The 14,217-nt window shown below is 38.0% G+C and overlaps 1 protein-coding gene across 2 annotated transcripts in view; it reads left to right on the plus strand.

The window, feature by feature from the left end:
* Positions 1 to 14,217, plus strand: part of gmds (GDP-mannose 4,6-dehydratase) — a 90,749-nt gene that overhangs the window by 16,892 nt on the left and 59,640 nt on the right. For both annotated transcript variants that reach the window (XM_053489485.1, XM_053489486.1), the window contains one exon: positions 415 to 524. In XM_053489485.1, the coding sequence (XP_053345460.1) occupies positions 415 to 524 (110 nt within the window). The remainder of the gene's footprint in view (positions 1 to 414; positions 525 to 14,217) is intronic.

Below are 14,217 nucleotides of genomic sequence, written 5' to 3' on the forward strand. Positions count from 1 at the left end.
TAGTGTGTGTGTGTGTGTGTGTGTGTATACAGACAGTAACTCAAGCTGGAAACCTTGGAGCTGTGCGGTGGCTAATTACCAAACTTTATTGAAGATCTCCAATAACAGCTGACTGTGTAGTTAATTGAGAGAGACAGATGTGTGATGGGTTACAGTACGGTTTATATTGTGCACCTTTACATGAAGCTGTCATCTTTTACTGAAGGTTTCTTTTCTAAATAGAACCAGATTTGAACCTCTAACTTCTTCAAGCTTTTGTTCCCTTGAATTTGCCTATGATTTATTCTTTGCTTTTTTTCGTGGTGAATACCTTTTTCCCCCCCATTTTGACACGCCATTTAAATAAAAATTTTAATAGAAAATGTTTTTTTTTCATCATGAACTGGATTTGTATATTGTGTGTGTGTGCTGTAGATATGAAGCTGCACTATGGGGACCTAACCGACAGCACTTGCCTGGTGAAGATTATCAATGAAGTCAAACCCACAGAAATCTACAACCTGGGAGCACAAAGTCATGTTAAGGTACAACCACATGCTAGCAATTGTTCTTTTTTAAATCTTAATTTAATTTCAATTTATTCAACATGTGCTCAGAAGTGAAATACAGATCCTCTTTGTCTACTGACCTACATCAGCTATGACACACACAAGTTTCTCTTTTAACGACTGTAATGTTTGGGTGAGTGCATTGACCCAGTGACCCGCTCCGGTAATAGTTATGAAGAGCTGTGTTTTTTTGTTTTTTTTTTACCTCTCTATTTCACTCTTTTCCATTGTTTGCTTCTCATTTCCAGAGTTTTGGGATGTAATCAGGAGGCTACAGTATTAGTCAGTGGATTGGTCGAATGATGAATGTAGTTTTTGTGTATGTGTGTGTGTGTGAGAACAAGACAGAGAACCTGTGTTGTTTTTTTTTTTTTAAGGCAATAAGGCTATTCAGTGTCTTAGAAGAAGATGAGATGTCGAGGTCAGACAGGAAGTGGTGAGCTATGACTGAAGCAGTGATTTTCCCAGTAAGCCCTTTACTGACCAGCGACTGCAGATGAGCTCTTTCTCGATGGGCTCTTTGTTTTCATGATTACATCACAGCAACGACCGGTTTAACAAAGATGAAACAAAGTATAGTCAGTCAAAATGAAGTTTAAAAGAAGAACATAGAAGATACTAACCTCATAGTTTGTCATAACATTTAACATGTAAGTAAAGAATAAAACACAAGGTGTGTGCTGTTACAGGAAATTAATAAATGACTGAGTTGTTGTAGGTGGTATGGTGGTTTAGTGGTTAGCACTGTCTTCTTGCACCTCTAGGATCCGGGTTCGAGTCCCACCTCGGGATGTGCATGGAGTTTGCATGTTCTCCTTAAGCTTGGTGGGTTTCCTTCAGGTTCTCTGGTTTTCTCCCACAGTCCAAAGACATGCAAATTAGGCTTATATAGTGGCAAATATAGTGTTCCCCAGTTGCCCATAATGAATGTCTGTGTGTGCCGTAAGCCTTCTGGGTAAGGCTCCAGGTTACCCGAGACCCTGTATACAGAATAAAGCGGTATAGACAAGGAGTTAGTGAGCGAGTTGTCATATAGACTTGAAGTAGAATTGATGTGCTGAGACCTTTTGTTTTGCTTCAGTCTTTAAAGTTTTGTGCCAAGTTGCTCTCAGTTTGTATTTGTAAGTTTCTCTTTAGATTTCCACTTATTCTACTTTAGAAGATTAGTTACGTTAACTTCTGGGTTGCGGGTTAAATCCCAAAAAGCATTAAATGAAAAGCTAGTGCACTAGGGTGTACAATCACTTTTCACTCCCACTAAGTAGTGCTTTTGATCAGAAGTTGAAAGCAATTTGTAATTCACCTTTGTGTTAGTTAGCTTTGTACTCGTAAATAAAAGGACACTGATGGTTCAGATACAATTCAGAATGATTTATAAGCAATTACTATGAACTTATCTTTTACCCATCCTGGCGACAGACAATTGGTGTAATTAACGGTTACTAGAACAGCTGGGACATGCAGCGATACATATAGTTAAATGTGCTAGTTGTGGTGTCGCCACTCGTCAAACACCTCTCATACAATCAGATTGCTGTCGGAACTAAGAATTGTATAATAAACAATAAATGTGGTCTAATTAACAAAATTACCCTTCCCACTCCAGTATTACTTTTTATTATTCCATGTGGGGTGGCCTGTGGCATGAATCCTACAGTCAGAGAACATTTCTTCTAAATGTACTACAGATTTTATCAGTATTTAAAAAAAAAATTAATAAATTTAAAATAATTTGATCAGTTATACTCACTCATCGTCTATACCGCTGTATTGTCCTGTATACAGGGTCGCAGCGGGCCTGAAGCCTATCCCAGGAGACTTACGGCATGGGGGTGGGGGTTACATCCTGGACAGGGTGCCAATCCATTGCAGGGCACACACACAAACACACACTCGCACTCATTCACAAACTACAGGCAATTTGGGAACGCTAATTAGCCTCATCTTCATGTCTTTGGATTGTGGGAGGAAACCAGACAACCCGGAGGAAACCCACAAAGCAAGGGGACACGCACTCAGTGACCCTGTAGGTGTAGGGTGACAGTGCCAACCACTATGGCACCTTGCCGCCTAATCTAAAATATAATCGCTTTAAACGGTTTAGCATTTTATTACGTTAGGTTCTCTTTGGGAGTGACAAGGATGGATAGGATTAGGAATGAGTTTATCAGAGGGACAACCCACGTTAGATGTTTTGGAGATAAAGTCAGAGAGGCCAGATTGAGGTGGTTTGGACATGTTCAGAGGAGAGATTGTGAATATATCGGTAGAAGGATGCTGAGGTTGGAACTGCCAGGCAGGAGGTCTAGAGGAAGACCAAAGAGGAGATTTATGGATGCAGTGAGAGAGGACATGAAGTTAGTTGGTGTGAGAGAAGAGGATGCAGAGGATAGGGTTAGATGGAGGCAGATGATTCGCTGTGGCGACCCCTGAAAGGGAACAGCCGAAAGACAAAGAAGAAGGAGCATTTTATTACGTTGTTGTAGCACAGAAATGTGGTAAATGTAAGTCACTTCGGTTTATCTGTGCTTATAATTCACATGATGTGTGCTTAAAATCCGTAGCATGAAAATACTTTAAAGGCAGTCCCATGACACAATACTCTGTAAGGAGGGAGAGAGATAACTGACGGTGCTAAAAAGAGATTCATTAAATTACATTTCTAAATAGTAATAATAAAGGGGTATGTGTGTGTGGTTTTACTCTGTACGTTATTTATTTAGGATATCGTCTTTCAAGCTCTAGCAATTGTAGTCCCTAAGCATTTACGTACTGTATATCCATCTTTCATAAGAGTTTATCCGATGTAATCACGTCCCAATAGTAGACCTGGAACTATATTTATCTCAGACGTGTATGAATGCGACTGGAAACACTTGAGTTTTGTTCGTTTTTTTTGTTCGTTTTTTTTTTTTATCCTAGCTGTGACAGCATGACAACTGCTTACCGGCTTAACGGCTCAAAGGCTGAGTTGTGTTAAAAGATGAATAATTAATCTCTCACTGCCTGTAACATCTGTATGTGAATAAGGTGAGCAGTGTGAGGCAGCAGATGTACAGCACCTAAAGCATGAACCCACTGGAAAGCCGTCACAGTCCAGAGTAGCTGAATGGGGTAAAAGAGAAGTGACTTGAATAATTCAAGTGAGGTAGAACTGCTTTATAGTGAGGTGCGATGAAATAATGGTAATAATTTATGCTGTGGACGAATAAGTGCTTTTAATATCCTGTCTTGTGTGCAGCCTGTTGTGTGATGATGGTGATGGAAGCGAGAGGTCTGTTCATACCATGTTTCAGGAGACGGTTTGGGTAACTCGCAGGTCAAGTCTAGAGTTTACTTTAAAAAGGTTTTTTTCGTAGTAGAGTTCAGGTCTAGTTTAGTTCTAACTAGTGCTGCATGGAATACCAGTACTAAAAAAAGGGCTGCGTGGACTAAAGCATACAAGCTTTTTTAAATACTCGATGCTTTTGAATGAAAGTATTTAATACATGGGATTAATACATGCTAATGGGAGTCTGTCTTTTAAAGCACCGCTGACAGCAGTGATGTCGTCTGTGACACAGAGGGAAAAACATCTGGCTGAGTTTGTAATACGAGCTATGGAAGTGTTAAATGAACAGTAGAAAAAGCTAAGCCCTTTTTCAGTTTAGTTCAGAGACTAAAGTTCAAGAGATGGCCTCAGCAAAGAGGTGGCCCAGAGTGAAATATAGAGAGAAACAAGTCGTCAAGAGAAAAAATGCAGTGCTGTGCATGCGCTGTTTTAATGTGTGGTGAAGTTGCTTTTATATTGGGACGTTTGATATTCTCTCATCTGTTTCTTAAGAGATAAACACAATATGGACAGAATGTGTAATTGCTTACTCTGGAGTGGATACAACTCTATATATTTTGGTATTTCCCTTCAATTAAAGCCTACTGAATCAAAACACTCAGGAACGCAGGACACTGGTTAAACTAAGGGTTTTATTTGCGTGATTAAAGCCGTCTCTGTCACAGCAAATCAAATTTTTTGCAACTTTAGGATACAGCATGAATATAGGATCTATTTCCTTATTAATAAGAGTAACAATGCATATACATTTAATTGTGCCTGATAAAACTCAAGAGTAGAAAAAAAAAATTAGTTAAGCAGTATTACACTAGAGTGCTTTTGTGCTTGAATATCAGCATGACCGTGATGCGGGTGTCGGCACAAGGGTGCAGCCGAGTAAAGATTTCACAATGCGATATTGCTTTACTACAACGGTTCTATAAACACCATTTATTTTTGATTGTGATTTGTTTGTGTATTTAGCCAGTTACTTTTCTCTGCCAACACATTCCGCGTTTGCGATGAGCTAGAAACCGACAGTTAGTGTAATTAACAGGGGTAAATGTAGTTTTAAGTTCTTACCGGAACTTTAGAGTCAAAAGGTGAGGAGAGTAAACCATGGAGGTAGTGAACAAAAGACAAGTTGTCTCTTTATGTCTCCACTATAACCTCAGCTCACTAACAGTTCCGTATTTGAACCCCAAATAACGTAAAATGGAAAGTCAGTTCACTATGTAAGTCGTACAATCCACTTGTTCCACACACCAAGTAGTGCCCTTGTTCAGGAGTTAACGATTATTCGGACGCTCTTTGAAGCAAAGTAATATTCATAGTTAAGCATCCCAGTGATAACATGCTCTATAGCAGTGCTTATGGAGTGCCTCTTGTCCAAATATTATTGGTCTGAACTATCTGTATAAATGGGAATAAAACACAACTAATTTCATGATTCACACTATATTAGTATAATTTTTTAAACAATCTGACAATATGACATATCCTGGTCATAGATAAGGATTGGTCTAATCAGAATGTTTTCTAGGTATGGTATCTCACAAAGTAATTAGGCCCTCCTCTATAACAAACATATCACCATAATGAATTCACCCATTAAAAAGCTGCAGAAGCCAGAAAGTATTAAAATTCAGGATATTGGTATCAAAAGAAAAATTCTGGAATCCTGACATCACTAGTTCTAACACTAATCAATAGGAATAAGAATCATTAGTGTTCCCTAAATGCCCATAGTGTGTGAATGAGTGTTTACGCCGTGTGTGGGTGTGTGTGTGTGTGTGTGTGTGCGTCCTGTGATGGATTTGGCACCCTATCCAGAATGTACCCCGTTTTGTGCTTTAAGTCACCTGGGATAGGGTCCAGCATGCCCATCCCCCCCCCGCGCCCCTGAATACAGGATTAAACGGTACAGACGATCAGTGAGTGTGTGAGGTGATCAATCTAAAGATGATTATTTTATTTTTTTATCACTTATTTCCCGGTAACTTTTTTGCTTAACTTCCCAATAAATAATGACCATAACTTCTAACATTAATTTTTTAAACCATTTGTTTAAGCATTATTTTGTACACAAATTTATCTTACAAATAAGACAAAGATGTATACAAGTTTATTGTAGAGGTAAAAAAAAAATTTAAGGATCCTTTATTATATTTAAGAATAAAAAAAATTCCGCACATGATGTTCCGCCTTCTCGGGCATTTGCTCTTGTTCTGAGTTATACAGTGAAGTTGTAGGTTGATTTGGAAGGTGATGAAGGAAACTAAACAATATTCTCTTTGATATATTTACAAAGAGCATTTTGCCTTTATTGCTTTTACTGATCGTGTAATAAGTCCATATTGCTGTCATTGTGGCATCCGTTCATTATCACAGCTTGCTGTACTAGGATTACACCACATGGTATGAGACGGTATCGCATGTAGGCATCAGTGCACTTTGTACATGAGCGTGTTGGTGAGCAGGACTGATACCAGCATCAGTAATAAAGCAGCCCTGCTTAGAAAATAATCTCGAATCATTTGTCATAAGATTACGGTGTGTATCTTGACTACAAACTTCCTGTTCTGACCTATAAGGGGCAGCAGAGTGTCACTCGCTCTCTGTCTCGCTCTGTGTCTCTCTCTGTCTCTCTGAGTGCGTGTTCTCTACTTCACTGTAGATATAAAAAAAAAGCAAATAAGATTATTTCTCTCTGTTACAAAACTAACCAGTTTTTCCCACTATGTTCAATCCATGTTCCTTTTCTCCCTCCTCCTTTTTTTTTTTTTTTTTTTAAAAGAGAAACCTTAAGTGTGGGTAGAGTGTACAGACGATTTGTACAAAGAGGCCGCTGGCTGTGCTAAATCCCAGGATAAAGTGTACTGTGGTGTATCTTGGTGGTAGGCAGAGACTCAACAGTGTGTGCACAAATCCCCCCCTTGCGCTGAGTGGCGGCTGTTTGTTTGACTCAGATGGATATTTTTTTTTTCCTAACAGCATTTGAAAGTCTGTTTGCTTCAGGATTAGAAGTCTAAAGGCTAGGAGATTGTCGAAACAGCTCTGGTGGTTTGAACTCTTTTGGGGGGGTGTATGCGTGTGTGGAATGAAATTCTGAAGGAAATTTACATTTACAGTATTTGGCAGATGCCCTTATCCAGAGCGACTTGGGTTTATCTTATTACACATCTGAGCAGTTGAGGGTTAAGGGCCTTGCTCAAGGGCCCCACAGTGGCAGCTTTGTGGTGCTGGGGTTTTGAACCTGGGATCTTCCGTTCCGCAGTCCAACGTCCGTTTTTATATAAACTGTCAGTTCCACTCAGGTATTGTAATGAGTAACAGGTAGGTTCTGTAATATGGATCGACTTAAGAGAAGAACATAAAGTTTGGGTTTGCCTGCATGGACCAGACGTCCCATGAGCGCACAGTCAGATTTGGATCTGGGAAGTTTGAAGGGCTTTGGCTCCTTGTATGGTTTGCTGTGGTGCATTGGGTGTACTGGTGCCTTTCTTTCATGCCGAGCATTGACTTGACTTTTTTTCTGTGATTTGGGCTTTTCTGTGAGATTGAATTGTATTGTCTAGTCTTTGGTTCCTGAGGGCATGGGGGTAAGCATTGGGAGATCCTGTCATCAGTTTGCTGGTGTATAGTTGCTGATCATTGTTGTTTAGTTCACCTAGTGGTGGTGTTGATGTTATGGCTAATCATTGAATATTTTTGTGCAAAAAAAAAAAAGAATATTTTTTCACGTAGCCGTAACTGTTAAATGTGATTCAAATTGAAACCAGAGTTTATGGATATTCTGATGCATGTTATGCGCACACGTCACGTGTCATGAAGTGATGGACGATCGTGTCGCGCAGCTCGTTTTAAAAATTTATTCCTAAATTAGTTAAGAGAGTACATATAATATGGTGGTCATGGGCAACCTGTACAACTAGACACCAGGTTATTACTAGTGATTCATTTTCTAATTAAAACATGAAATAAAAACACACACACACTTATTGCATTAACTTGCGTTTGTGTAAATCAATGGCTGATGTCACGACTAACAAATGAGTCCTTATTCAGTAGAATGACATCACGTCACCACAAACAGATTAAAAACATGATTTATTGTGGCCCCGCGAAAACCCACAAGTGCTGATTTATTCCGTTGTGAAAGACATGAATCACGAAGGCCAGTTCATGTTCCATGGGGGCCTGACAGAGCTGCTGTGATTTATTCCCAGGCAGCGTGTTCGCTCTTTTATCACACTAAATTCACCTCAAATGTGCCATCAGCCTGACATCCACGTACCTTACTGGGACTTTTTCACTCCAGCTTGTTCCTGCATGCACCCCCCCCCCCCTCCTCCCCCCTCCTACCCGAGGAATGCCTCGTCCAGCTGCAAATAATGCACTCGCGCCATATGTTGTGCGCCATCCCAACAATTCTCCTGGTTTTACGTTACGTCCGATGTATTATTTATTGAAATGCAATACGCCACTTTGCACTGCAAAAATGTCACGTCCTGGTAAGCGCAGCGGGTCGAGAGCATGTCAGAGATAGCGACGGGACAGGGATCCGCCAGCGGTGGCGATGGTGGTGCTGGCAAGCGCCAAAATGGAGGATAGGTCTTTTCAAAAGACAAGCACACCTTTAAGATTTTATCTCTCCTGACAGATTTATGTGCAAGCGTCGATCTTGTTCTTTGCACGCTGCACCATGTGTCACAATAACTAAATATGTCTAATAGTCCATCAGTGTCAGGCTTTTGGGAAACTACGCAGAGCATTTGATTTACAGCATACAGGCTTTTAGAGCTGCCACGTTCTTTACAGAAATGTGTGCACACATTCTCTTGTATACACACACACACACACACACACACACACATACACACACACATGCAGTTTTGATTGAGTATGTCTGAAAAGTTATTCTGTAGTGGGGGTATATCTGGGAGTAAACCGACACATTCCTGTCACGAATCCATCCCCTCAAGCAGCTCACGCTTTTTGGAGAAAAATCTCGCGGTTATTTCTATAATCGCTCTTTGAGTGTTTATAAAACCACACACACACAGATGGTGTGCGGGAGAAGGTGATTTAGATTATGATAATATGCAACAATTCCGAATGTTATTGTATCCTTGGTTAATTATATATCATAAGCTAATTATCTGGCAACTTATTGTCTTATACCCTAACACCTCTCACACCAGCATGAAGCTTAAACACAGAATGTTTTTTTTCTTATGCCTTAAGGCTGTTCATTTTACTAAAGGTTACAAACATGATAAATAAAAAACTATTAAATCATTCTACTTTTAATTTGCTATGGACTGAAAAGCTTTATGGCCGAGATGTCCAAGCTGCAACGTTATTCTTATTCAGAATTACAGTCGTTACAATTCTAAGCTAATAAATAAACATTAATTATGGTGGTGTTTTTAAAAATAATAATCATTTCTACTTCCAGAGTTATAGACACACAAGAAGGTTAGCAAATGAAAATATATTGATTTTTATAGAGAGATATGAGATTATAATTAAAAAGAATGAAAGTAAGATTCTTAAGCTTGTAGATTGTTATTAGTATTTGAAAGTTTGATTATTTCATAATAAGAATGATACGCTATTAATCATAATTTCAGTCTATTATTTCTATCATTTTTGTAAGAATGCTTTTCAGCTTTGACTACTCTGCCAGACTAACCACATTTCTTTTGCTTGGACTCTGACTGACCTTGCAGGGATTTTTGTTTCCTTTTCCTTTCTTCCATGGTGGTGTATGTATCTTTTTTTTTTTAATGCAAAAATTTGAATTCCTGGGCTCTGTGTCTGTGTCTGTGTCTGTGTCTGTGTCTGTGTCTGTGTGTGTGTGTGTGTGTGTGTGTGTGTGTGTGAATATGTATGCATGTATTTGTATATTTAAAGTTTTGCATTAAAAATTATTTACACACACACACACACACGTAAACACACACATATAGCCTAGCCTCTTACCCCGCATAATGCCTGTGAACTATTTCAGCATGGCGTTTTTAATAAGGTTTCCATTAAGAGCCTGTGAACATTTGCAGACTTCAACCGTCCCAGCAAATCCTGCTGAAGTTCACGGTTTGTAATTTTGAATTCCTTCGGGTCATTTTCTCTCTCTCTCATCCCACTGTAGAGACAGCTTACACACTAATATTCACACATTGTCTTATTTAAAGGCAAATTCCAAATCACTCCTAATTCAAATAGCAATAATAAAAAAAGGCACAATTAAAAAAATAACAATAATAACAGTAAGTGGGAAAAAACACATCTGTAATGTTTCATGGAGTCATGCTGTTTCTGTGGCTGTGTTAAATAGCAGTGTGTTTAAATGTCCATAAAATTACAAAATTTCCTTGTTTTTAAGGAGCATAATTTTGTGTTCGTACTTTGAACAAGGATTTTCAGCATAACAGCAATAACTCCACGCATGTCTACATTCTCACTGATGTACATAGAAATGCTGTATAGATTTGTCCTGATGTGAACTCTATTATTAAGTTGTCACAGTGCAATATGGACTGGACCCACCGGGTTTGCAAAGGAGTGTCTGGATCGCTCTGCATAATGGATAGTTGTATTTGGGGCACTGCAGCGGCGGCATAGTCGAATTCCAGCGCCGTGATGCTGTGGGGGATTTCAGCACGAACGCCGCTTAGGCTGTCAGTGTGCTATCGCTGTTTGGTGTGCACATAACTATTCTGACACACAGTTAACCACACAATAGCTCCTCTCATTCTTCCGAACTTCGAACTGACAGCACCTGTCAGCTGAGATGACACAACATGCCCTGTGTGTGTGTATGTCAGAGCGAGAGGTGCGCTGGTTAAAGGGGTGGTAGGGGGGGTCTGCTCACATGTGGAAGCTGTTAGCTTCTGTCAGCACTAAGTTAACCTGCAGCAAGAGTGCACACACACACATACACATGTGTGAGACAAAGGGCGCGGGGGGCGCATACACCTCAGACAGTGATCAATATTGAGAGAACTGGATGGTGCACAAGTTCTTTAAAGAGGTACTCCAGGACTTTGCAACATAATCTCTGTCTACTGCAGCTGTAGTGCGTTATGAAGAATCTACACAATCTACACATTTCTCAGCACTGACAAAAAGGAATGGAAACACACTTGTTCACTTATAATGTAAGTCGAGGGGCAGATGTTGAATTCCATCAATAAACATTAATATGCTGTAGGGCAAAACACAGTATTGGTGCTGATTACATTTTTTTTATGTTAGACATATAATAGAGAAAATGTGTGTGCCAAAGAAGTTACTTCTAAAGTTTATGCAACAAGGAAGTGACCAATCTTGCTTCCTGAAAAATTTCTAGTTGCTAACAAGTTCAGCTGTTTTGGAGAGATGATTTTATATGTGCCATAAAAATGCTATACTGTGCCTATTTTTCAATGCTATACTGTCTCCCTTTAAATAATAATAATTTAAAATGCTAATTATTCATATTTCCTTGGGTTTGGATATTAAAATTGTTGTAAGCTTCTAAAAGCATATGACTTGTAAAAATTGTTGCTTAAATTAAAGCATTCCGTGCAAAATTAAGGATTTTGTTCCCACAAAAAAATCTGTAGTGTCTGTAACCAGGTTTTTGTCTTTTCATGTGAAACCTAAATTGGGCAATTTCATCAATTAAGAGTATTAAAACATTTGGGTTTGAAAAGTCTTGAAAAGACACTACATGAATCAAACATGTTAACATGAATAAACATCTGATAAAAATGTAAATGTGTATGCATATGTAGAAAAAAAGGAAGCATGGATTGGGACATAAGAAGCATTAAATAATATGAAAAATAATGTTTTACACTATGATCCTATCTGAAAATACACTTTTTCACCTACTGTAGGTGAGAGATTTTACAGCACAAATACTTTGTTTTGGCCACGTTTGTTTTAAACACGTTCAGAACTACTACACATTAGCATTAAAGATTTTATTTAAAATTGTTTTAATGTGTTTTTTTGATGTAGTAGATTCCCAATAGATTATCAGCTTTCAAGGCACGACTTTCACTCTTTTTTTTTTTTTCTTCCCTCTAAATACTGATGATAGTAGAAGCTTGAATATCTGCTGATATCTAATATTATTTAAGCTTAATCTACTAAGCTTTCTTTTTAAAAAAAAAAAATAAAAATCATGGAGCACTGCACAGTTCAACTCCTTCACACACAAATCATACCTCTGTATTTTTAGACCTAATATGAACTATTTCTAAGTACTAAGTGTCTAAGTGTTGAGTTTCCAGTCAAAGCCACATGTGCGATTTCACAAACACTTTTATTAAAACCGACTGTGATCACAATAAAATGAAAAGACAGGGTTTCATTCCATTTCAAAACAGAAAGCTAGAAAATATGGACATGAAAAACTATGTAAAATAAATAGCTTAAATTGAATAAAAATAGGTCTGCTTCTTCAGTTGTTCTCAACAACAGCAATATATTGGTTGATTAAACTGAGTGAAATCCAACGAAATCAGGAGCAGGCCTGCTAGCTCTGACGAAGTAGTTAAGTTTTCACCCGAGTGTAAAAGTGTTTTAAATACACTTTTTTTCAAGGCAGATGACTGTTCAGTGTGGGGGATTCACGACACAAAGTATAGCATACCCCTGTTTACTGCACTTTACCGTGCTGATATAGCCGTGCTTATGAATATTTTACACATCATAATTCCATTGAGACTTTCTGACTTTTTAATGACTTTTTCCGTTCATGCTTGCACAGTAGCTTATTTCAGCAAGGCAGCACAAATCGTAAACACCTCCTGCTCGGATAAAACGGCTCATGTGACGCAACAACAAACCACACTGAAATAAATTCTGATCTATCTAGTTTCATAATGTTCACAGATTTAAATAAGTAAAAAAAAATAAATGATTGTCACATACACAACCATACATGGTATGATATGTAGTGAAATGCTCACACCACTGTCTGTGTCCTAAAATAAAAAGATTTTGCTATAATTAAAGGAAAATTTGCACTACAAGAATACAATTAAACTAAAGATAGAATCTGCAATAAAAAAAAAAGAAAAATCTGCAATGGAACATACACATTTACACATTTACAAAAACGATTTACCAGCCTGACGTGGCTCAATTCAGATTTTTACCCTGATATGACTCAGATCAGATTTTCTTTTTAGGGCTGTGTGAACTCACAGATCTGATGTTTTTCATCAGTCAGCACCATCAGCGCAGGGGTTTCATAGCATGCTTAGCAATAACTGCTAAAACAGCTAAAGCGAGGCATCTGGATTTCTTCCTTCCTCTGGACTTCAACAATCACAGCCGTCTAACTGCGTGCCATCCTCCAGAGCAAAAATCCCAAGCATATTTTTCCTGAAATCGCATCCATTGTTTGAAATGAATGAGCCGTCGAACAAACTCATGATGCGTTTTTAACCCAGATGGCGCGAGCAAAAATACATCATTGTACGCATGCGTGCCGTTTCAGAGGACAGAGGTGTCCACGTTAGAGTCGAATAAAAGTCACTTGAACAATGTGGCTTGTAATGTGAACTTAGCCAAAATATATCGAAATACCGCAAGGCAATATACAGCCCAGTTCCAGGAATTCATTTATTTTTTTAATCCAATTGTCTAACACTGTATTGGTGCTGATTTTATTCATTTAATACAAAGAAATGTTTGTGCCAAAGAAGCTACTTTTGAGCTTTATGCAACATGGAAGTGACTAATGTTGCTTCCATAAAAATTGTAAGTTGCTAACTTTAGCCGTTTTGGAGAGATGATTTTATATTGTTATACATATATTGTACTGTCTCGCTTCAAACAATGATAATAAAATGCAAATGCTTCATATTTATTAATCATATTCTTTAATAATAATAAAATTTGTTTTTTTGAATTATAGGACCTGTAAAAATTGTTGCTTAAATTAAAGCATTCTGTGCAAAATTAGTGTCTGAAACCATGTCATATTTATGTTGCAATATCTGATTAATTTTGCATTTTAGAATGATACACTTTTTTAGATTTATGTCTTTTCATGTGAAATCTAAATTCGCCAAGTTTCATCTAAATGACAGTTAAGATGATGATAATTAAATTTGAATTCAAAAAGGTTACAGACACTACACCTAGGTGAGACCCTTTTTAGCACCAAAACCATGTTTTGGATGAATATTTGCCATTTGTTGCTGGATAGAATGTCCAATAAAGATATTAGCTTGGTGTCTTTTCTAAGTATAACCGTGAACTGCTTCCCAAAAAAAATAAATAAAAAAAAACAATCCCAAAAGGGCAACATGGAGTCTCTTAAAACTTTATAGAAGAACTTTAGGAAATTAC

Source organism: Clarias gariepinus, chromosome 27, assembly GCF_024256425.1.
Source record: "Clarias gariepinus isolate MV-2021 ecotype Netherlands chromosome 27, CGAR_prim_01v2, whole genome shotgun sequence".
NCBI lineage: Eukaryota > Metazoa > Chordata > Actinopteri > Siluriformes > Clariidae > Clarias > Clarias gariepinus.